The sequence below is a fragment of the Aplidium turbinatum genome, chromosome 6, assembly GCF_918807975.1.
Source record: "Aplidium turbinatum chromosome 6, kaAplTurb1.1, whole genome shotgun sequence".
NCBI lineage: Eukaryota > Metazoa > Chordata > Ascidiacea > Aplousobranchia > Polyclinidae > Aplidium > Aplidium turbinatum.
In genome coordinates, this window is record NC_137477.1 from 25,972,027 (window position 1) to 25,995,735 (window position 23,709).

At 38.2% G+C, this 23,709-nt stretch overlaps 2 protein-coding genes across 2 annotated transcripts in view; one reads left to right on the forward strand and one right to left on the reverse strand.

The window, feature by feature from the left end:
* Positions 1 to 11,910, forward strand: part of LOC145771544 (lipoxygenase homology domain-containing protein 1-like) — a 40,192-nt gene extending 28,282 nt beyond the window's left edge. The window contains exons 41-55 of the mRNA XM_082583246.1: positions 670 to 824; positions 1,098 to 1,291; positions 1,729 to 1,850; positions 2,831 to 2,948; positions 3,550 to 3,646; positions 4,876 to 4,982; positions 5,300 to 5,424; positions 6,274 to 6,476; positions 6,961 to 7,174; positions 7,659 to 7,820; positions 7,906 to 8,052; positions 8,698 to 8,937; positions 9,535 to 9,747; positions 10,091 to 10,245; positions 10,625 to 11,910. Coding sequence (XP_082439372.1) covers positions 670 to 824; positions 1,098 to 1,291; positions 1,729 to 1,850; positions 2,831 to 2,948; positions 3,550 to 3,646; positions 4,876 to 4,982; positions 5,300 to 5,424; positions 6,274 to 6,476; positions 6,961 to 7,174; positions 7,659 to 7,820; positions 7,906 to 8,052; positions 8,698 to 8,937; positions 9,535 to 9,747; positions 10,091 to 10,245; positions 10,625 to 10,801 — 2,429 coding nt within the window. The 3' untranslated portion in view covers positions 10,802 to 11,910. The remainder of the gene's footprint in view (positions 1 to 669; positions 825 to 1,097; positions 1,292 to 1,728; positions 1,851 to 2,830; positions 2,949 to 3,549; positions 3,647 to 4,875; positions 4,983 to 5,299; positions 5,425 to 6,273; positions 6,477 to 6,960; positions 7,175 to 7,658; positions 7,821 to 7,905; positions 8,053 to 8,697; positions 8,938 to 9,534; positions 9,748 to 10,090; positions 10,246 to 10,624) is intronic.
* Positions 11,911 to 12,449: 539 nt separating this feature from the next.
* On the reverse strand, positions 12,450 to 23,129 carry LOC145772644 (uncharacterized). Its single transcript, XM_082584511.1, has 5 exons — positions 22,726 to 23,129; positions 17,741 to 17,922; positions 15,175 to 15,346; positions 14,001 to 14,093; positions 12,450 to 13,015 (listed from the first exon to the last, which is right to left on the reverse strand). Exons 1-5 carry the CDS (start codon positions 22,778 to 22,780, stop codon positions 12,870 to 12,872), a joined length of 648 nt encoding a protein of 215 aa, XP_082440637.1. The 5' UTR covers positions 22,781 to 23,129; the 3' UTR covers positions 12,450 to 12,869.
* Positions 23,130 to 23,709: the final 580 nt, after the last annotated feature.

A 23,709-nucleotide genomic window follows, 5' to 3' on the forward strand; every position in this document is an offset into this window, starting at 1 on the left:
TTTGCATGCTTGTACTAACACCACACAATCAAAATACTGTATCGTTGTTTTATGTGTGAAATTATTACAAAAGAAATAAAACATAGTAACTTTAGCGGGTTTAGCATACTTTATTTCACACAAAATATAACATAATTAAAATAAACTCAAACGTTTTCGACACGTACGTGTGTCCTCATCAGGAATTAAATCTGCAATACATAAAATGAAAAATCGTAAGATGAATTTGACTATGCACTGTAACTGTAACGACACACTGGACTGAAAGCACAAACTGAACAAATGATACGAGAATGATATATTAATTATGTTATATTTTGTGTGAAATAAAGTATGCTAAACCCGCTAAAGTTACTATGTTTTATTTCTCTATGGTTCAACAAAGCAAACTCTCTACCAAAGCTTTATTATTACAAAAGCTAGACCAACTATTATCAATTTTGCTATCAATTTCTCAGCCTACCGATATAAAAGCATCATCATGATCATCATCATCATCCGTTCATTCAAGGCAAAAGTTCTGCCACTCTGTAAATAATTGATATGTATGTTTCTTGATCATAAAAAACTTCCTTTTCGTTTATTCAACTTAATGATCTTGTTTCTCATGTTCGATCTGTTTACCTGTGTTCAAAATGTCCCTTATTTGCACATTGATTACGTCATCAGGTCAGCAGTACGTCATCCATGTTTACACTGGCGACGTGTTTAACGCGGGAACAGACGCGAATGTCTTCATTACTGTTTATGGTGAAAATGGAGACACGGGAGAGCGGAAACTGATGAAGTCAGAGACGAATACGGATAAGTTTGAAAGAGGAAAGGTGAGGCGGCCGGAAAGAATGATTCAATTATTATCATAATTCAACACGCCATTTTTCTTCATTTGCAAAGACGAGTGCTCATAAGTGGAATTATCGGAAAGGAAACAATAATTTTTTATAGAAGCTTGAAAAGTTGTAAGTTATTGTTGTAATTACTATGGATTTTCATCAAGAATGATATTCTCAGCACTGGGTATCCAACACTGAAGGCTGTTTAGTCAGATATCGATTATAAAAGGTTCATTATTCTAAAGAAACTTTTCTTTCACGCAGGAGGATATCTTTAAGATTGAGGCTGTTGATCTTGGGAAGTTGTATAAAGTCCACATCAGGCATGACAACGCTCTCCTCAATCCATCGTGGTTCCTCAACCGTGTGGAGGTTGTCGATAAGGAGACGGATCAAAGATACGTCTTTCACTGCGAGAGGTGGTTGGCGAAGGGAAAGGAAGACGGAAAGATAGCAAGGTTAGGTTTAGCTTTTCATCTCAGTGCGTCTTATTTTACGTTTGTACAACGTTGTAAATTTTAAATTGACAACGAAAAGCGTGATCTATCAATGCCCAGACAGCAAATCAGTCGCTTTTTCTTCAACGTCTGTAGACGCGTAAAAAAACGACTGATTTGCTGTCTGAGTAGTTGCATTGTGTGGAGGGTTGTTAAATAACAATAAATTGCACATCAAGATCCGACATTTTACAATGCCTGGGAAAGGCAGGATGTGCACCGTTATGCTGAAACCTTCGCAACAGAATAATTTTCAATTTCTTTAATACTTTGGTTCGAAATTAAAAATGTATGGGTTATTTTTTAAACAATTCTGTTTTCCTCTTATGATAAAGAATTTGTCGACATGAAACTATTTTTTTTACTTTTTTAACTATTTTTTTGCTTTTGTCAAACAGGTCCTTGTACGTCGTTGGCTATGATGGTGAGACGTCGACCAAGAGAAGCGTGGTCACCACAAGGAGCACTGGAAGCTTAGGAAAGAGATCCGTGATGTCGGATACCATACCTGAGGGGCCAAGTAAAAAGATAACTAGCATTTTTATCATCATCATGTTTGAAAATTGCTAGAAGGCTTTTCTTAGCTCGAAGCTGCAGTTTTTCGTCTGATTCTCTTCAAGAGTTTCCGTCGGAATAAAGTAAATCTAAATGTGTATTAAGTATTTATAGTTAGAAGGAAAGGGAACATAATATAAATTTTGGCTAATCAGCGGAATTTAAACTAACGATGGCGAAAAGAGCTTTAAAGGCGTACTAAATAAAATTTTCAAACGGGTATTAAGCATTAAAATGCGTAAACTAAACATTCAAGAAAACATTTCAAAAAAAATTACCGAATAAAATTTGTTTTCAATGGCACTGGCAAGGCCCAAAGTCCAATGTTTCATTTATTTTTCATTTTTTTAAAATGACCAAAAAATGGAAAACTGCTCGAGAATACGTCACTATCGACAGCAATAACAAAAGCCACGTTACCACATCTGATGTTTTGAGCAAACTGTGTGATGTTTTGATGTTGAAATCTGATGTTTCGACGTACATACATAGCCTACAGTTAAATCGCCCACAGTAACAACTATTGCGCGATCAGCTGATTGCTAGTCTATAGTGACGTAGCTATACAGTCGCACGCCCATTCCCGTTTTGATAGCTCTGACAAAAGCACGCGCGGAATGCTGATCAGACCACAATGGGGCAAAATTTTATTGAAAATCGTTTTATGGTAGCAAGTTAAACACAAAGAATGTGGAAAATCGCCAAGTCAGATTTTCCCTTTAGTATCTCTTTAAAGTAAAAAACACTAACATAGTTGTTTTAAATTGCTTAACGATTTCGTCTTTATAATGGGTTTTTAATTTTTCGTATATATTTACGGCAAAGAAAAATCCGATGAAAAACCTGTAAACTCAACGCTTTAAAATTGTTTCTCCCGCTTTATGACATCATTGTAACCTTTGAAACACATAATCTTGCTTCAAAAATGAACGATTTCCTTTCCAGCAATCCCGTACACCATAAAGATCCGTACCGGATCTGAACAGGGAAGCAGTTGCGATGCTGACGCTTTCATAAAGATATACGGCTCATCCAAGAAGGAAAAGGAAAATGTTACTCGGAGGTAAGCAAATGTTCACTTTTTGAGGAAAACTTGGTTGCTGGCAGCCTCCTTCTTTGTTCTTGGTGGATTTCTTTTCAGACTATCTGTTGCCTTTCACATTTCGTCGGTGTTGTCTTCTTGATTAGTAGACAAAAATTAATAATTTTGAAGATAACCATTTGTTAGTTCTACTCAATATCTGACATTTGTAGCAATGTTAACTGTGTGATGATGTCTTGTTTAGCGTTGGTGATGCCTTCAACATTTAGTTGCAGAATGGTCACTCCTTGACCTACAACAGCTGGTGCTGTTCGCCCTGACAAGGGCGCTGTGCTTGGTCTGGGGGTACCATTCTGATGATTGTTCTTCCGCATGTTGACTTTTATAGCGACAGTTGTAGCAAGTTTAGTTTCCCAAAGTAGGTACTTGCGGGGACGACCACGTGGAGGTACTTGCTTTCGTCCCCAGCAATGTTAACAAAACTGTCTCATGCCTAAACCCAGACAGCAAAATCCGTCATTTTTGAATGACGTATTTTACTGTCTGGAGCGTGTCTTAACCGAATAGCTTCATAACAAACCGACATTTGATTAAACAATCTTTCTTTTTCAAAATACATCAGGATTGTTCTCGAACCTCCGAACAAGAAGTTCAAGCGCGGTACGGTTGAAACGTTCCAAGTTGAGGAACTTGACGTTGGTAAAATATCAAAAATTGAGGTATTGCAATGAAAACAATTTAACACTACGCTACTGCATGCCATTGGTTTTAGAGATTAGTGTTTTGAAGTTAATGTGAATTTGATCATATCTAACGCTATATTAGATGTTTCAGTCTGTAAAAATTAAACCATTTTAGTGTCTCTACTGTTAAAATCATCGTATTGTGCCAATCAGAGGTGAGCATTCGCTACTTGGGCTAGAGTAGCGCGCTACCCCTACCCACTACCAATTGATAAAGTAACGCGCTACCCGCTACTCGGGCTAAAGTAGCGCGCGCTACCGCTACTTTTGTCTTAACTAAAACATGAACCACTTTGTAACGTCAAAATGACCTTGAAAACGAATGTTGTCATTCGTTTGCACTGCCATTTCAACGTCGTTATAAAAAACACGTTCTAGGTGAAATTGATTGTTACGCATCTTTCAAAAACACGAGCATTTAAAAATGCGAGTGGCTGAGTCAAGCCCACTTTGGCTTCAGCACGTCTTTTCCACTGGAAAAATCTCTTCAGCGCAGCACTGGAAGGAATGGGGGTGCTGTATTTAATAAAAAGGCGTTATAAATTGGCACTGCGAAAGCTCAAGGACTTACTTCTGTCTGAGAAAAAATGACTCCACAACTGACATTTCTTCCCATACCGACGTTTCATGACACCAAAAAATTCACCCTCAGAGTCGTTGCTGGTGTAGGTATCACTCTTGTCGGTATCAACGTGGCTTGATGTTTCCCGCAATAGTCGAATAATTTCTGCTTTGATTTTTTCACGCATTATTTCGAAGAAAAATCTTCAAAAACAGGTCATTTTTATCACATTAAATTGGAAAGTAGCGGTCAGCTGGAGTGCGACTGAAAAAATATAGCGCCTCTCTGCTACCGCTACATTGAAAAAAGTAGCGCCGCTACTGCAGCCGTTGCTCCAACAAAAATGTAGCGGCGCTAGAGCTACCAAAAAATAGCGCTACTGCCCACCTCTGGTGCCAATTGTGAAAAGCTTTTTTACAAGATGATGGTGCAATATTAACGTTTGAAGTTACCTCGTGTCATTTTGCAATCTCAATTTGTTTCAATTCACGCATTTTCAAACTGGCAAATTATGGTGCAAATGCGCAAAATCTATTTTTTAATTGGCCCTATGCCTTTCATTGCAAAGGTGACCATCATGTAGCACAGCTATAAGTATAACTGCATACCTACCTGTAACTTACATCATCTTTCTACTTACAAGGTTGGACACACAGGGGTGGACAGTCGTTGGTTTATTGAGGACATCATCGTCGATCAACCAACTGCCGGGAAAAGTTACAATTTTAGCTGCAAAATGTGGTTTGCTCGGTAAGAAAAAGAAACTTTCTCATAAAGTTTAAGAGAGAAACAATTTTGTTGCACTTTAAACAAATAATTGAAAAAATCTTTATTGATTTTTTGTGCAACTAAACGTTATGCGATAACTTATAAGTTTTAAACTTTGATAAAATTTTATCCAGTTGAGAGTCTTTTCGATCGTATTTTTAGTATTCACTGAACGTTTGAAACGATAATGCGAAGGAAAACTTCAAACAAATTTTCTTACAATTCATAATCCAGTCCACAAATCAACATTTTTTGTATCGATTAAACTTTGTCAGACGTTTTCTTAATTAACCCTACAGAGACAAAGAAGACGGTTTAACTTCCCGGTTCCTCACAGCAGCCGATGCTGAAAAGATCAAATACAAAGCCAAGATACCTTATGAAGTGACGTTGTATACAGGCGACGTACAGAGCGCTGGAACAGGTCAGAACAAAGATTTTTACTTATTATTTATTACACAAAGAGTCAGATGATTATTGTGAAAACAGATTTTCGCGGCGGACCTGTCAGTTATTTTGTTCAATACAATAATCAATTTTTTTTGCGGCCTGGAGTAGCCTTGGGTGGTGTGAAATATTCAAGTGTAGATAGCCCATGTGCGAATGAATCAATTAAAATGCATCGTCGTCGTTTCAGGTATGCAAGCTGCGCACTATATACGGTGAAACTCGTGACTTTAATCGCAAGCGTCAAATGTTAAATACAACAATTGCTTATTGAAAAACCTTCAGCTAAAAATGAAACCATCTACCTTATGAGCGGGAACATTGGCTGCTTGTCATGCGCCACATAATGTGTTTAGTTGCTATGGTCATTTTCTGGTTAAATTTCCATGTAAGCTACAATTTACATCTTTGTTCAATTGTTGAAATGTGCTATCTCATTTGTTACGCAATGCGTCGAGCTGAGAGAATCAGCATCGGGATCTAGTCTGATTATTGCTAACTCATCATGGCATTTTGTCGTCTATCATGTCAAAATGCTACTGGCAAAACGTTTCTTTTACTGCAGCTAATGTGGATGTTTTTGTTATCGTTCAGCTTTACAAAAAAAACTTACCCAAGGCATTGTGGGAAATTTTTCAGATGATCTGGTACATTAAGTATTGTTGTTTTGTAATATTTTGTGAAAGAGATCAGACGTTTCCCGAATATATTGCTTGTGGCATTATCCTGCGAAGCTTTCTTAGCAATATCTGGGGAATTTAGCTGTTTAGAAACTGCTTTGCCAACCATAGCATTCAAGTCCTTGAAAAGATTATCTATCCTCCAGATTGCTTGATCTCGTTGAATGTGTATGGAGCGAAGGGCAGTGCCTCTGACATCATCATCCGAAAGTCCGAAGAGGCAGGAGTGCTCCTGGAGAGAGGATCAGTGGATGTTGTCAACATAGAGATCGATGACATAGCTCCATTGAAGATGATACGATTATCACACGATGGAAAGGGACAGAGATCTGACTGGTTTTGTGAAAAAGTTAGTTTTTTTGCAATAAATTTTACATTTCAAGGAGTTCTTATGTAGTTTATTTTTATTTTTTTATAAATATAATAAATACTCAACCAACAATAAAAGATATAAAACCTATGGCAATTTTTTTATTTCTTGGAGTAATACCAGTGTTAAGTCCAACTCAAACATGAAGTACATTTTTTGACCAGTTTAGAGGCTTTATGTAACTCACGATAAATGAGCTAGCCATATCTTGAGAATATGAGTAAAACTTAAAACATCTAGCTCTTGCTTAGTTGTCAGGCTCTCCGGAATATTGCCTTCTCTTAGGAAAGAAGACTCCCGCTTCCTTTGACTTATTTTTATTACATTACCTGACCTGTGTGGAAAGTTTAAGTCTTTTCGGGATAAACTTCCCAGATTAAACTTTGGAAACGTTTTCTCTGCTCTGAGACACTTCACTAACGTTAACATTCATTCACTTGCAAGAAAAACTCTTTTTTTCCAGGTGGAACTTCGTGATCTCAACTCTGGTAAGGTCACTGTCTTCCCTTGTGAGAGCTGGTTGTCGAAGACCATGGGAAACAAGCAGCTCTTCGGCGACTTCTCTGCATCAGTTGGAGGAAGATCGGTTTTGAAGAAGACAAACTATCGGATCACAGTGAAGACAAGCAATCAAAGAGGAGCCGGAACCAACGCTAATGTGTCCTGCATCCTGTTTGGTACGGATATATCGATCTTAAACTTTCCTTGCATTCCGAAAGTCGTATCGTCCTCGGGGCCAAAAATTACATAAATATGTTGTTTAAGTTGTTTCCGTACTTAAAAATATGCTCCCACTGTGACAGTGAAATCATGTAATTTAATGTTGGCTCTGCGTAATCATTTAAAATCTTGCATGCCGAGTATCATGTGAACTTGAGTTCGAAGTGATCTTGATGTGAAATTTTCGGAATGTGTTTTCACAATCAACTATGGTCGTTTGAAATTTATCAAAGTTTTAGATATAGACTGAAACTTTTCAGAAATCTAATCATGTAATTTTGGGTAGGTTCTTGCGGTGGCTTTATAAACTTGGCTACGACGAGATGTCGATGATTATAAGCAGCCTTAAATTTTTTTTATTCAAATATTTTTCTACAACAGAGTATAAGGCTTAGACTCTAAGTCACCAGATTTTATTCGAATTTCTTGTTGATTGTCCAGGACTGAACGGTGACACTGGAGAGCTCCGTTTGAAGGAATCGGAAACTGGCAAGAACAAGTTTGAGAAAGGTGCCATGGATGTTTTTGTCTTCAACGAGAAGCTTAGTGTTGGAGATTTACAAAAGCTTCGGGTCTGGCATGACAACAAAGGATTTAGTTCAGGTACCACCGATCGCAAGCGCCTTGTTTGATTTAAAGTTTCAACTCGATTTTTCAGTCATTTTCACTTTATAACATTTTGTCACAGGATGGCATTTGGAACATATCGAAGTAGAAGATCAAAGCGCTGGAGCCAAGTACATGTTTCCTTGTAATCGGTGGCTCGCTGACGATGAAGACGACAAGCAACTCATCAGAGAACTTTCTTGCGCGACAGCGGCGGGACGAAGGCCTAGTAAGTTTTTTAAGCTGGTTCCATACAGTTTTTTCGTTTGTGCATGCATCATAATTATACAACATACGTAAAATCTGCTGCAATCACTTACAACATTGTGGAGAATCATCATTGCTAGGAACTTTAGAAACGCAGTTGATAGCTTACTTTAAGTGACTGAAAATGACGTTTTGGCCTACAGAAATGCTTTTGAAAATATACCATAAACTGATATCCAACGCCAAGAACAAGGATTTTTTATCGTATCTAGGTTTATGCGCAGTGGTTGATAGTCCAGCTTAAATGGACAGGAAAGCATGGAAAGCAATCTTTGTGTCCGCCTTCTTGCGTTTCAATAAGCGTGTTGCCAAAGACACAGCCGGATACTGTCAATAGTCTCAAAATGACATTTTTTTAGAACGCTGTATACTGGCACATCGATCGCTTGGCCGTGCAGCAGAATCCAGTCACAAAACCAGTTCTTTTTTGCATTGATTCAACGTTTGCAGACGCAACAAAGAACTGATTTGCTGGCTGGAGATAAGCATAAAGGTTGATAACGAATCCCATACAAACTGTCAATAAAACTAGAACTTTTTGTAGAAAATTATTTTGCTATAAGTTCAATATCCTTCCTCCGATTATTATCTGATCATCTTGTTCCAGGCACGCCACGTGGTCGGGAAACTTATAAAGTGTCGGTTGTAACAACAGACAAGAAGGACGCCGCTCCTGACTGTGACGCATGGATTATTCTAGCTGGAGAATCGCGTGCAAAGTCAAAGAAGACGCTCCTTAAAAACGGAACAGGTAGAAAGGCGACTCTAGGAAGAGGACAGATGAGTGAGTTTGAAGTTGAGTCCAAGGATCTGGGAGACCTGAAGGAGATCACTGTGGGACTCACAGGTAACTTGCTGCTACTCGACCAGATAATGTTATTTTTATGTCGATTCAACGTTTGCACACGTTGGGGCCAGACACCAAATCAGTCATTGCCAAAAATGACTTTGGTGTCTGGTTTGTCAGAACTCAAAATTGACTACATTAACAGTTCATAAACCCATTGCGACAACTATTTTAAAATACTGTATTATGTTTTTTACGAATGTAACTGAAGACTGAACCATAATCATTATTATCTGCGAACAAGCAGTTTCAAACAGCACATCAAAAAATCAAGTCAGTGGAAACCGTTTGCCATTATCGTACAATAGTTTGAACTTCATACCCTGAGGTATTCCTAGTTTTTTTCTTTGCCAAAAAAATTTACTGAAAAACCTTTGAAATTAAACTGGCAGTCATACAAACAATCAACATTTTTCTGGTATGCGATATTAGCAAATAAGAACAAGCATGATAAACAGATGACATTGCAAGCTGATGCACTTATTGAAACACCTTGTTGAAACCCCTTTACTCTACCAATCAATAGTAAAAGACTTTTAACACATAAATCACTGGCGAACCACCTGTTTTCAAACAACTTTTAATCACATTTGTTAGGGCCTGGTCGTTGGCACGTTGCAGAAGTGACTGTTGAGAACAACATTGGAGGAATGTTTCAGTTCCCTTGCAATGCTTGGATCAGAAACGATGACGGATACGACGACAGAGGCGAGACTTTCAAGTGTACTTCCACTAAAGGGAGGACCACATCAATGGCTAGTCTAACGCCTGTCAAGTATGAGGTGACAGTGGTGACGGCCGACGAAAAAGGTGATTGTATTGAAGATTGGTGTTTTATTTTATTTTGCGTAGTGATTTCGTATCCGTAACAGTGATGCGTTGTTCTCAGCACAGTAGCCTACATTGCAGACAGGTCAAGCGCAGTTGTATAGAGCCTTGGGCAAGTGCTTTTCCTGATGCATTGCTGGTCCTGTTACGTGTTGTTACTTTTAACTACTGTTTGGACACGAATGGCAGTGCATTTTTATGATATACACTATAGTTGGAAATTGAACCATATCAACAGAACCAAATCCCGAAACTAAGGCAGCCGTCCATGACACAGAAAGCAAGGTTTGATTGCATTGAATTAATGATTGATTTGTTTTTACAGGTGCTGGTACTGACGCGAATGTCAGTTTGACAATTTACGGAACAAACGGAGATTCCGGCAAGCGACCGTTGAAGCAGAGATTCCGTGATTTATTTGAGAGAAACCAAACGGATAAATTCAATCTAGAAATCCTAGATCTCGGTGACTTAACCAAGGTATTTTAGTCTCTATTGCTATTGCTACCACTAACAAGATTATAACAAACTTGAACAGCGCCTGTTCATAAAATGTGGTTTCTAAAGACGTGCTTGTTTAGGACTGCAGAGGCTACTGTGCCAAACATACGTTCACAAATTAAATACTCTGCTTATTAAAATACATTTTAACCCAGCAAATGCAGACGTAAAGTTTTTAAGTTCAAAAACAATTGCTATGTCTTTAAACATTTACTGGGTTGATTAGTAGGCTAATGTAAGAACAAAATCCAGTAACAGATAGAATACAGTCAACTGTCATGCAGGCTAAGTCTTATCTTTTGTCTTCTTTGTTTAACAAATGTAGTTTTAGTGCTTACTACTATGTTGTTCATCTTAGATTCGATTGGAACATGACGACGCAGGTTTCAACGCTGATTGGCTGTGTGATCACGTGATCATCAAGAACAGTACAACTGGCCAATCATGGACCTTCCAGTCCAGGGAGTGGATTGGAAACAAAAAAGCGAACCAGTTGTACAGAGATGCGCTTGCCACGAGTGTGGGTGGTAATTGAAAAAGTTTAGTGAAATAATGTTTCTGTTCTGGCATTGAGCCCATAAAAGCGAAGTTGAACAAATAGAATATTTACAGACGACTTTACGTTTTATTTTCCACACTTGTGCAGTTTTATCGGCGGTGTCTTCCTTTTTGTACTTTTTTGACACATCTGTGCATTTTCCAGTGAACAGTTTTTATATGAAATGTTTTTGTGCGTTTTGTTTATTATTATCCACCCTCTGAGACTATAATTTCGTTTAGTTAGTCTTATTATTTTTGTTGTCGACTATATGATTGCAATGACGCCTTTCGTGTACCTGCGGCATACGGCTTGTAGGCCACACATGTCACCAAAGTGAAATATGTGACTGACTAATTGCGAAATGTATTTTGTGTGCACATATTTTTATCTTGAAAGTTCTATTTTTTGCATTTATTCCGCCCTACCTATACCATCCTATATAGAATCGTGTTTATGTCACGCACTGTTTTGCACTTCATCAGTAGCTAGAGGAGGATAATAAGCATGCCGTTTTTACATGCCATGATGTAGAAACGGCTGCTGTTGCATGTAATCAACCACCCATTGCATTGTGATTTCTATTTGCATATTGATTAATATTTGTTTTATAGCTGAGACAATCTTGAAATTTAATATAGGCCTACTATTTATGTTCATTAATCAAGTATGGAGGCCTAGTATTTTATTGCAGAGGCCTAGTATTTTATTGCGTATTGATTTACTTTTTTTTATTAAAGATTGCAACCCTATTATTGTTGTAACATTTAGGCTACTACCGTGTTTAAATTCTATATTTTTATAGCTCATTCCAAAATCTGTCGCCAACGTAAGATTCTCGCATGCGTTTGAAAGACTGTGTGTCAGTAGCCTACAATTATTGTTACAACTTCATGGAAAACTTGAGAAAGTCGATATCGTTTGATACATCGGACCGTCTTTCATGCTGCGCCAGAAGATGATTTTTCAAAGTTTTTTGTGTGGATTTTTGTATCAGGTGTACTATCATAATACACGTTATCACCATGTTACAATGCTGTGTCTTTTTGCAGTGTGTATTTCATCATTGTTTTGTACGTCCACGTTTAGAGATTAAACACTAACTATCAGAAGGTTGACGTCTTGTTTTCTCACATGCTTTGTTTGTAGACAACGTCTTCTGAAGAGCTTGTTTATAGATTACAATCAGTGGTGAGATCCCAAATTTACGCGAAGTCTGTCATCACAGCTCAAATTGATTGTAAATAAATATTTAAACAAAGAAACGCCAAGATCAATCAGCGATGGTTCACTCTTTGAATTCCTGCGATTGTTCAACTCTTGGCATGCGTAGTTGAGCAGTGCGCATCTGCTTTGTGTGATGCCGTCAGCGCTTTACAAGGCGGGAAATCCGCTGAGTCAAGATTCATATCAGCTTGACTCAGTCTGAGAGAAATATGCAATCACAGCAGGGGCTCTATGCCTTTAGATATTTTGAGTTATACGAACCTTCGTATGTATTGTTGACAAAGTTGCAGCTAACTGGTTCAGTAAGCTAATGAAATGTATTGTCGCCAGTTTAGCTAATATTATCATACTTTAAAACGTGAGGCTATAGCCAAACAAAAATATCACACTGAGGTACGTAGACACAGACAAAAAAATGTCAATTGAAAAGTATAATTGGCGTAAAATAAATGCATTTTACTACATTTTACACCACAGTTTTTACAACTTTAATTTCAATTTTTGACAAAGGCAGTAAAATCACTGGTAAACTGACTAATGACTATGCTTGAAGGTGAGTGTTGCTTGGCGGAAGAATACGACCAGTTACAACCAGGCTACAAGTGTACTCCATGAAAATCACATAAGTGTAATGACATTGAAGTTGCATCTTAGGGTAGGTTACCTAAAACGATACACTTTGAACTCTTCACATTTAGTATTTCGTTACAACAATATTTTTTCATGTGGTGAGAAAACTTAATTTGTCCAGGACACTGTTATTGGCTGTAAAAAGTCCTTGGAAAGGGGTGAAGCTGAGCAAAAAGAAAATCGCGTTGGAAAGGTCAGTCCTTGCAGGCTATTTTTGTTTCGTCATAGAACGTCGTTTCGATTTCAGCTTCCGTCTGTTGCATACACTGGAACAAACGGTAAGTAGCACAACCACAAAAGCTAGAACGCCAAATGTGGGGATGGATCCCTTCAATAACCCGTCCAAGCGAATATCTGGAATGCACGGATCGGAATGACAACAAAGTAATTTATCAAACAACAATATAGTGCTTTTTGATTAATTACGTCCAGCAATAAACATTTGCCTAAATTTCATTTATGATAGGTAATGTTCCTTCTACATATTTCTTTGCACTTATTATGATTCCTAGGTAGCCTACTGTAGCCTAGGCTATATAGCCTATAGTTGTGCAAATGTGCAGTTAAACTTATTATTTTTCGGTCGTGTGTTACGCGGCCGTAGCCCAGAGCATCACTCAAGCTCTTGCTCAATTGTTGAACTCGGCTAAATCCTGTGCGGAGCATCTTGCTTTTAGAACATAGCATTCGAGTAGGCTAGATGTTACATTGTTTGCTCCTGTCCACATTTACAACTTGTGCTTCCGAAAGAATACCCACAGTGTCGCATCAACGTCTTACATCTGCCAATACCAGTTCTTAAGCGGTTGAGGCATCGCCAATACTGCCATAGTTCACGCTTTCCGGGAGGATGAGTTTCTGTGGGAGAGAGCTTCATATTGGCCGATTTCGGCCTGACTGCCAGCTCTTCCTGCCACAGTTGGACCCGCACATTGGCGGCAACCTCATCTTGACCCAGGCAGTTGAACTTAAACCAGCAAAGGTAAAGCGTTGCCTTTATCATACGGATATTTTGCGTTTTTAGCCAAAACGCTTTCGATAATTCCTATCCAGGAATTTATCATCATCAAAGTTCCTTCCTCTTGTCGAGGGTTGGATGAAGCAATGAAGCACCAAGTTTCCATGTAGAAATAGATAGTAAAACAACTGCAAGTTTGATTTTCTTTTTTAGGCCGTGCTGACTGATGTGCTCATCTGATCAAATAGAAAACAAACTGGAAAAAGCGTAAATTCTTTTTCATGCTTCACAAACATTTTGTACCACGGCCATCAGAGATTTCTGAGAGAGATTGTAAGATGACAAATCTCTGATGGCAATTTTAACAAAAATAAAACTTACTTCTGCAAGTCACTCCAGATGCAAAATGGACAGGGCAAAGCTGGCACAGGTTTGGGGCGACGCACGTCCCGCCATTGCAAACTTGGCATATTGCTGTAAAACTAATCACTTTGTAGCAACACGTTTGGTTTTAAATGCACGTAAATTTACATCCATTATGGACCTGCTTTAATCAACACCTTAGAATATGTATAGCAAAATTTGATAGAATAAGAGCTCATAATGTTGTATTTACAACAAAAACGCAGTTTCCAGTGAACATGTCATCACGATTGACCAGCACAGCAATTATTATGAGGGCCTATATTTTTTTAGAATTTTAATTGAACAACATCAGTTAATATGCACCCGACTCGATAATAACACGACTGTATGTAATAAAAGCACTGAAAATTTTCCAGCAACGGCTAAACATTAAATTAAATTTATTCCAAAGCCTGATCAACTATAAAATACGCAAAAAAATAAAAATGCCATATTAACTCTTCATTTTATACACCAAATACCAATTCCTACAGCCTACCTTGCAAAAATATAATTTATTTGTTCAATGACTTGCCTAAGTTGTCTGGGCATAGAACTACTATAAGAGATGCTCAGCAAATTACGACACTATAATATGAACAAATGATAATTTGCTTAATACCCTATGCATGCACAGTTGCATTCTATATTTCGATAAAAAAGTTATTTTATTCAAATCTACTTCTAGGCCTACAACTGATCACCGCCTACTTGTTTTGCAAGATCGATGTCACATCAGTAGCTCTAAAGAGTTGGCATGTAAATCGACAATTAAGTACTAATTTAAGTTCACCAAACATTCGACCCCCACCCTCCGGGAATGTCCTTCGCAAGACTTGCGTGGGTCCCGCTTAACCGCCTACGAACCGGTGTCGGTCGCTTTCGCTCAGACATGTGCAGATGGGGCCTGGCTCCCTCACCGGGATGCGAGTGTGGTGCCACAGACCAGACAGTGGACCATGTCGTCCATGACTGCCCAATCCACCAACCACCACATGGAACGCTTGGACTGAAGGCCCTGGACGACCAGACTGTCGAGTGGCTGATGACCTCATGCCCAAACATATAGTTCGGAAGAAGACAGCTCAAATACGACGAAGAAGAAGAACCAAACATTAATTATTATCTATACGCGTTACAAGTAACTTACGCTCTGCACATTGTAAGCCTCTGTAGCCTGGTGAGCATTGACTTTGAGCAGCTACGCAATTGCCGGAAGTGATATCACATTCACCGTAGCCATCGTTATCAGCATCAGGACATCCATCTCCACAAGCCTTTGCACAGTTTGTCCCCCATGTTCCTGGTTGCTGACACCCAGTCTGGTTAAAAGAAACTTTTTATTTTATTTTTCAAGACTCTCATCTTGTTCACAACTGGGTAAAATCTTGAGATTATTTTTTTCAAATTGAGCTCTGGTGTCAGGCAATATAAAATCGATCTTCAACAAAACTTAGAATGGGGGTCAAAGTGAATGAATGTAAGCTAGACTCTTCTTTTTTGAACCGGCTCATGGGAGATTAGTCGACATTATCTTTTGGTGGTTTTAGTTTTTTTGCTATTGAAACCAATAATGTTACTTTACATACATTGTGACATCATTGTGATGACCTGCCAATGTTACTTTACATACATTGTGACATCATTGTGATGACCTGCCAATGTTACTTTACATACATTGTGATGACCTGCCAATAGGCTAGCCTACTGTAGCTGCAATAGACAAAAATCCAAGCGTGAATTTCAGATTGCAACACAACAAACAGCTAGAAGCAGTGAAAGACCATGCAGCAGTAGTTTCCAATTTCTAGAATATGTAGACCCAACACTTAGAATGGTCCGGGAGTATTCATAACTTTTACTTGAGCAGAACCATTAAAATTGCATGTTCCATCAAAACATCAGGTCTAAATAATTACGGCAATACAACTTATTGCTTTTGAAATAGTAGGCTATGGTTTCAATTGCAGATGCATTTGCTAGCTCTTTGAAAGGACTTGCTTTAGCGCCTTTATCCTTTAATAGATGACTACTTTTTTAAAACTAAAGAATTATTATTTTCTTCAAGATCTGGCAGGCAAGGACGTTATTTTCAGATTAGCTAACCTGCCATGACATTCTAAACCTCACAAATGCTTAAACTTGTCATTTTAAAAACATAGCCATGGCCAAACACCAGCACGCAGGCGATTGAGATCAAGAAGAAGTTTCCTTGTCTCAGTTGTCTCACTGAATCAAGATGAGGTTGCTGCCAATGTGCAGGTTCCATTACGGCAGGAGGGACTGACAGCCGGACCGACATCGGCCAATATGGAGCTCTATCCCACAGAAGGACTTCCTCCCGGAAAGCGTGAACCGTGGAAGTATTGGCGATGCCTTAACTGCCTAACAACTGGCATTTGCAGATGTAAAACTTTAACGCAACACTGGGGGTATTCTATGGGAAGCACAAGCTACAAATGCGAACAGGAGCAAACTATGCAATATCAACTCTAATGTCCTGTCTTAAAAGCAAGGTGCTCTGCACAGGATTTAGCCAAGTTTAACAGTAAAGCAAAAGTTTGCGTGATGCTCTGGGCTAGGGCCATGTGACACACGACGAAGAAGATTTCAAGAATATAGAAGTGATGCAATAGAGTTTAATTTGAGATCTTATTTTAGGAAAAATCCTTGCTTCGGAAGTGGAGATTACGAATGAGGGCCATAGGAAGTAATCGCAACGGAATTGCCAAACTCTTTCATGAAGCCATTCATCACGTCTCTATCCGGAGTTGATGCATTTCTTTTACGTTAGGTTACGCGCCATTTAATCTCTATTCCAAATTTATTTAGGTAATTGCCTGTTTTTTTTTCGATGAGACTTTTCTGTCATTTGTCCGAAATGACTTGAAAAAATTTGGTAATTTTTTATTTATTTCGATCATTTTTTTCTGATGAAAATATTGTCTTTCAAGTAGCAGATACAAACCAAAATTTGCACTTCCTGACTAGCTACAACATAAAGTTTCGCTGAGAAACGTTGCTGTGGTTTATCTGAGAAAAGTTAGAACAGACAAACGTTTCTTCAACGTTCATCGAAGTTGACTGAATTGACTATATATTTTTTCGGACATTTTGACCGAATTGACTATATTTTTTCGGACATTTTGCTAAAAAATCGGTCAATGACCGATAAATGACCGAAAAAAAAACCCAGGCTACTGCTGCTCGTCTCAACTTGTCCGGGCTGGGAAGAATATGGATCAAGTTTAATAGATATGCATGCGGTGACCAACTGACCATGCATATTGCAAAAACAAAACACTGTATAATATACAGTCAAGTACAAAGATTATTATTATTCTGCAGTAATGTCCGTGTACTCGACACTACAGTTTATCATGCTATTTCCTTGCGACTAATTTTCCCCAGATTTGTAGAGCCTGCCATGACTTTTAACACGCTGTGAGCAAATTTATGCAACGCATCCCGCTGATTAAAGATAAGCGAATGCAACCACTACATTAATTCATACAGTTTTGTCAATATTCGTGAGTGTGCTGATTTTTCATACCGCAAATTTTTCTAGACCGCAATATGCAATGGCAATGAGCTTATGGATTTTAAGGAATCCTAAAGTGACACGGAAGCAGACAAAGGTGTAATCACTTCCATAGAGAAATCGAGTCAGTCAGATAGGCCATGAAACTGGTGGAAAAATAAACTAACAAACTTACTTGGTTGCAAAGAGTTCCAACATATCCCACTGTACAATCAGTAATAAGGGCTCCAGCTAAATTCGTGCATTGACCAGAATCTTGGTCACATACTGTAAACATGCAGCCATTGCCACAAGTGAAGTTGCATGCAGTTCCCCACATACCTTTGGTCGGACAAAGTGTCCCTTGAAGTGAGCTATCTAAACAGACACATTCGCATAATCTTTTTGCGTTGACATTATTATCATTATACACTATCGTGTTGCCATTGATATAACTCAAGGGACAAGTTCGAAAAGCATTAAAGTAACATCACACCAGTAGTTTATTGAGTGACAGTACCCAATTAGAAGATTGAAAAATTAAAAAAGAATATTGAAATTATACTATGATATTTTATGAAGTTCAGGTAATATGATTTAATTAAATTAGGATATGCAAGCCCAGTTAGCTCAGTGTTTACCGTTACGCACCCAATCAAGATCAAGCAGAGCTGATTCGGTTTTCAAGGTGTGCGCTTGAGCAACGCATTTCAGGACTGCTCTCCACACAGCGGCACCTATTGAATGGAATAATTACCCAGCAGCAATTTACTTCAACAATCGGAAACTTCACTTTGGTATCTCGGTGACCAAGCCTGCGTCAGCGGTTCAAAGCCTCTACAAGTAAGTGAAACTGCCCGAATTAAGCTCTGAAGTTTTCCCAATTCTAGGATGAAGATCCAATCAATCAAGTTGGCTTCAATATTAAGTTTCAACAAGCATGGGCGCCGATCCCTATAGGACAGCGGGGACATGTCCCCACCATCTTTTTATATGTCCCCACCATCTGTTTACATTATTTTTGTAACTTATAAGGGAAAATATTAACCGAATGTTACAATTTTACCAGTCAGACGTCTAAAATCTATTGAAAGGAGGGGACAACATTTTTGTTTTATGCCAGCAAACCTCAACCGTAGTAGTCTACAAATGTTTTATTAGGCGGAGAAACCCAGGTGCAACTCGCAAATTGTATTTGTTTTGGTAACGCCAAAGCCAGACAGTGCGGAGTGTTAGAATTACTTAGAAAGAGTCGTACAAGCATGCTGTGCAGTATAGGCTTAGCTTGTGTCACTTTTGTGTGAGAAAAAAAGAGTTTTTTGAGTTATTGTTACATTGAAGTTAAGGACTGCTGAAATGGACTACAATTGAAGAAAAGGACTGCTGAAAAATACAATTTTGGCCGGTTTGGCAAAAAATTGTATATAGGCCAAATCAGCAAATGGAAGGCTGGCAGGCAGCTTTTATGCTTTTTTTCAAATAAAACAACTCTTACCCTGCCAATTTTTTTAAAGACTTGTCACGTCCCAAAAAGATCCCAAATCGTATTCAGTATGGACATGGCCATGGTCGACCTCCTCAACTTCAAACACCAGAGACGAAATATCGTCAGAGTATTTTGCAGTCATTGACAGCTCGCAGCAAAATCTTACTGACTATTTCAAGTCGGCCGATCTTGAGAACTACAAAATTCTACAAGAATCACTCTTTAATGGAAAGCTACAATCACATGTGGTAGACGATTATCCTGAGTTCTCTCACACAGAGTCCTTTGCACAAGATTTTTGAATGATATTCAAAAAGATGCCATCCGCTGTTCGGTAAACGTTTCCGCAAGTGGAACTTTTTGTGTGACTTTTGCTCATTTCACCAGCCAGCTCGTGTTCAGCTGAATGGTCATTTTCAACTTTGCGATGTGTCTAAACTTGGTTACGATCCACCATGATACCGAAACGATCATATCATGCAATGGTCTGGCATGTGCAAAACAAAGCTTTGAATTCGGTCAACCTCCATGACCTCTCCAAGGAGTGCAAGGACTTCGTTTTTAATTCGCCGAAGACTCGTTGCCGAGTTGCAGTGTTTGGACGACTGCTGTCCAATGCTGACACTGACAATTAAAATATATATAGCCTACATCGCATTAGACTTGTATCTACTGTATTTGTTTGTTTATCAGAACAGACCTCCGATCTTTTTAGCTCGCTTCGCTCGTCGCCCCTTGCTACCTTTCCTAGTAAATGTCCCCACCAATCTTAGAGAGCGATCGGCGCCCTTGTCAACAAGTACTATTGCCACCGGATTGTGACTTACATACTTCTTTCACTAAATCTAGTGCCAAGACATTATAAAATATCACACTTCTGAATAGATTTTGAGCGTCCAATAAAGCTATTTAAAAACACTCAAGAATGCTATAAAAACTCCATGCAATTGCAAATACAGTAAACACACAAAATGTGCACTGTGCAGCCTTTAAAAAAGGTTAAAATTCTCCTTCTTCTTGAAGAAAGGTCATCTGTTGCTGAAGTAAGTGTGGACTGTGGAGTAATGGAGAACTTCCTGGGATGATAACGTCTAACGTGTTCTAGAATATTATGAATATCATGATGTTTTATATTCCGAGTTATAAAAAAAAGAAAAAGATGGATACTTTTACCCTTTTTGCAGACTTGTTCCCATGTCGCAGTCTCAGATCATTGTACATCGGCACTAACACTACCTCTTTGAAAAAAAAAAAAACTATTCATGGAGGAAATCTTGTATGATGTCCGCAAAAGAAGATCCAACGTATTTAACTTTGCATTTTGCTGTGACGACAGGCGTGCATTTGCCTTGTAGATCATTTATCAACGAATGCCACGTAAAAACAATCTTGAATGAGTTTGCAAGGTCCAGCAGCGGTGATGAAGAGGGTAGATATCACTACTCCCTTCAACATGAGTGTATGTTGTGTCACGATAATTTAACGATTAAGAATACTATTTTTATTAACCTGATTATTGTAGAGTTGCATCTTTTCAAATTTTAGTCGTATCCAGGCTTACGCTTAATTGTTGAAAGTTTAGATTAAGTGGGCGGGAAGATAAGGAAGCCAATCTTTGTGTCCACCTTCAGACATGACTGGGGGTGTCTTACCAAAGACACAGCCACATGCTCTTGAGCGGTGGCGAACAGGCGACGTTCAAACGCCGAGCCAGGGTTTTTACCACTCGGCTATGCAGCCTCTTTTCTAATAAGAACTTGTGATTCCAACTCGAGTTTTATGTTAGTAGCCTATACGCTACAAGTGCTGCTCTTGATAGCAACTTTGACATTACGTGCCGTTAACGACTACAAACGTCGTAACATATTTTGTTTGTGAATTTAAATCTTCGCCTTCAAAAATTTCACTTTGTTTGCGTGATAATACAGTATTTTGAATAATGAGGAAATGTTTTTTTTCAAAAATCATTTTCTTTTAATGAAATCTTCTGCATCCACCTACCGGACAAAACGATAATCATACCACAAGCATACTCGGAGAATTCATTACCATCTTTTCCTGATGAGCTGTAATCTTATTACAATAGCTGAGTTTACTTCTCGTGCCGTAACATTGTAAAGTAAGGATCCTTTATCATGGTCGTCTAGTGCTAGTGGCCCATGGTACTTCTAAATTGCAAATTCATAGCTTTGCTGCAAAAATCAGCTTTGTAGTTCTCTACAGTAATAGTTTCGCATAACACTTTCACACGTGAAGCTCGTGGCGTTTAAGCCAGACTTTAAAAGTGTTTTCCAGCATTGTACAAAAATTTTATTACTCTCGTAGAAAGGAAGAATATTAGGGAAATAGATAGAGCCATGTTCAGAGGTCTCTGCATCAAAATGACTACAAGGAACTTGTAGAGAATCTGGTGCTTTCAAAAGATTGTCTTCGGCAGTTAGCGCTTTTGTTAAACATTCTCCGGACCAGGACCATAAACTTTGTAGTAGCAAATCGTTACTTTAAATAGACCGTTGCATTGTGTTGATCATATATCGCTCTTACAGTAATTACGATTTTCGATGTTACGTTGACAATCCTTGCCATATACCAGACAACATAAAGTTGCTCAATACCGCAGTTTTAAAGGTGATTGCAATAAGTTTTGCTGAAGCCGAAGGTGGATTTTCGCAAATGAACTTGGTTGTAACACCGCTACTATCACGGCTGACCACACAACTTGTTTCAGTAATGTTATTCATCAACATCAATGGACTCCTGATTTATAAGAATGGCGCTACGGCAACTCAAAATTTACTAAGGACTCATAGACGGGTTGTGGACACTCAACTTAAGCATTTTAAGATGACCACATTGAATGAACTCAGATGTGCGGAAATTGTTTATTGGCTAAAACCAAAGACTGTCGAGGCGCTTATGACTTAGCCCACAACACAAATGCCTAGCAAATATTTGTTCTGCATGATCTCATTTTCACTGACTTGGAATATGTTTTTATTGCATTTGGAGTTCTTTAAAGTATTTGTTACTAAGTAAAATTAGCTAGATTACTAACTGGTAAAGCTACAAACAAAACAAACGCTCATTCCAAGAAATGCATTTCTTCCTTTCCTGTAGTCAAATTTTTTTGCCAGTTTGCTCAGAATTGGATCATAAACAAGTTTAGCATTGGTTCATGCAAAACAAGTTTCAAGTGCACGCAGTAAACAAAAAAGGGAAAGAAGATTGCAGTGCAGCAACCGAGCTAAATATTAAGCTTATAATTCTTTCGGACTAAACTACGTTTTCACGTTCCATTTTTATTACTTCTACCTTTTTTCTAGGCCTCACCACGAAGGGCAAGGTAGACAAAGAAAACCCCAGAAAGAAATCCTACTAGTCTTCAGCCTAATTAGTAATTACTTACTTTGTAAGTGCTCTTTATTGAACTTGCGATATTATTAAAACAAAAACCTGCTGCCTGAGAATGAAAGGAACTTTAGTCAAACCGGAAGCACAGGCTATATTTAAACTGTTTTTATGTTGGGTAGTTAGGCTATAGCATATTGGGCTAGATATTGTACGATCAGGCATAAACTAAAACTAAATTATCTAATTATTATGTAAGCATCCGAACATAGCCTACTTAGTGATTGCGACAACTTTGCAAGCCAATTGAGACTTAGCTACATCTTGCGATAACGCTACAAACTTACATTGGCAAGAAAGCAAGAGTGCAAACACCAAAAGTTTCATGTTCCTGGCATCCATATAAAAGTGCTCCAACAGAAAATTCAAATAAAAGTAGCAATTGATCAGCAATTTTACATCTATTTTATCATAATGAAAATATTATGAATGACTTTTCAATACATCTGCAAGTATCTGAAATTGACACGTTGTTTAAAACTGTTCTGAAACTTTCCTCTTTCCAGGAAATGCAGTAGCCTTGGCTTTATTTGCTTGCATTTTGGGTTAACATATTTTGTAAGGTGATTAAATTGTGGCAACAAACAAACCGCTGTTAATAAGCATTTACATCAGGTGAGTGAGAGTTTTACCAAGAGGTCATTGAGAGTGCATAAATTGTAAAAACTATGATTTGGCCTATAGACTACTGATTCAAGTACGGTAGCTTACTGTTCAACGTAAAAGTAACTTTAGCTGCAAATAGACTTTATACATTTACAAATTACCTCGCAGAAATAGTTTTGTAACTGCATAGACAAGCAAATCCATCTTAGACTAACTCGAAAATAGAGTTGCAGCTTTCTATCTAACCTGAGCTTTGATTCTTCGTCTTGGCTGTATCAAGACAACCACTTCAAAAGTACTGTAGGCTACGTAGTAGCATTTTGATAACTTAATTTCCTAGCGTCTGTTTCATAACAAAGAGAAAATAATCCACAATTGATGACACAAATTTCAGTCATGATGTGGATGTGTCATTGAGTGGTTGAACAGATCATGACATCGAGTAGCAGCAGTCTTGGAAAAAATTAGCACTTGCTCCGGAAGCTTCTTTGCAAACAAACATTCCTTAGGTTAGGCTGTAAACCTATAACTTAATTTTTTTTTAATTTCAAATTTCTTAATTTTTTTTACAATTTTTCTCAATGTCGTGAAACATAATGACTTTCGTAGCCGCTCCTGGCCCCAAAAAACATCGAGAGAAAATGCCATTTTTTTCTTTTTATGCA

What these genes read in the sequence shown, in the direction of transcription:
- LOC145772644 (XM_082584511.1), bottom strand. Translation starts at nt 22,780, where the DNA reads ATGGATGCCAGGAACATGAAACTTTTGGTGTTTGCACTCTTGCTTTCT. An exon ending in AGGCTTACAATGTGCAGAGC is followed by an intron (nt 14,094 to 15,174) that starts GTAAGTTACTTG and finishes TTAGTTTTACAG; the next exon opens with CAATATGCCAAGTTTGCAAT. An exon ending in ATCTGGAGTGACTTGCAGAA is followed by an intron (nt 13,016 to 14,000) that starts GTAAGTTTTATT and finishes CGTGCATTCCAG; the next exon opens with ATATTCGCTTGGACGGGTTA.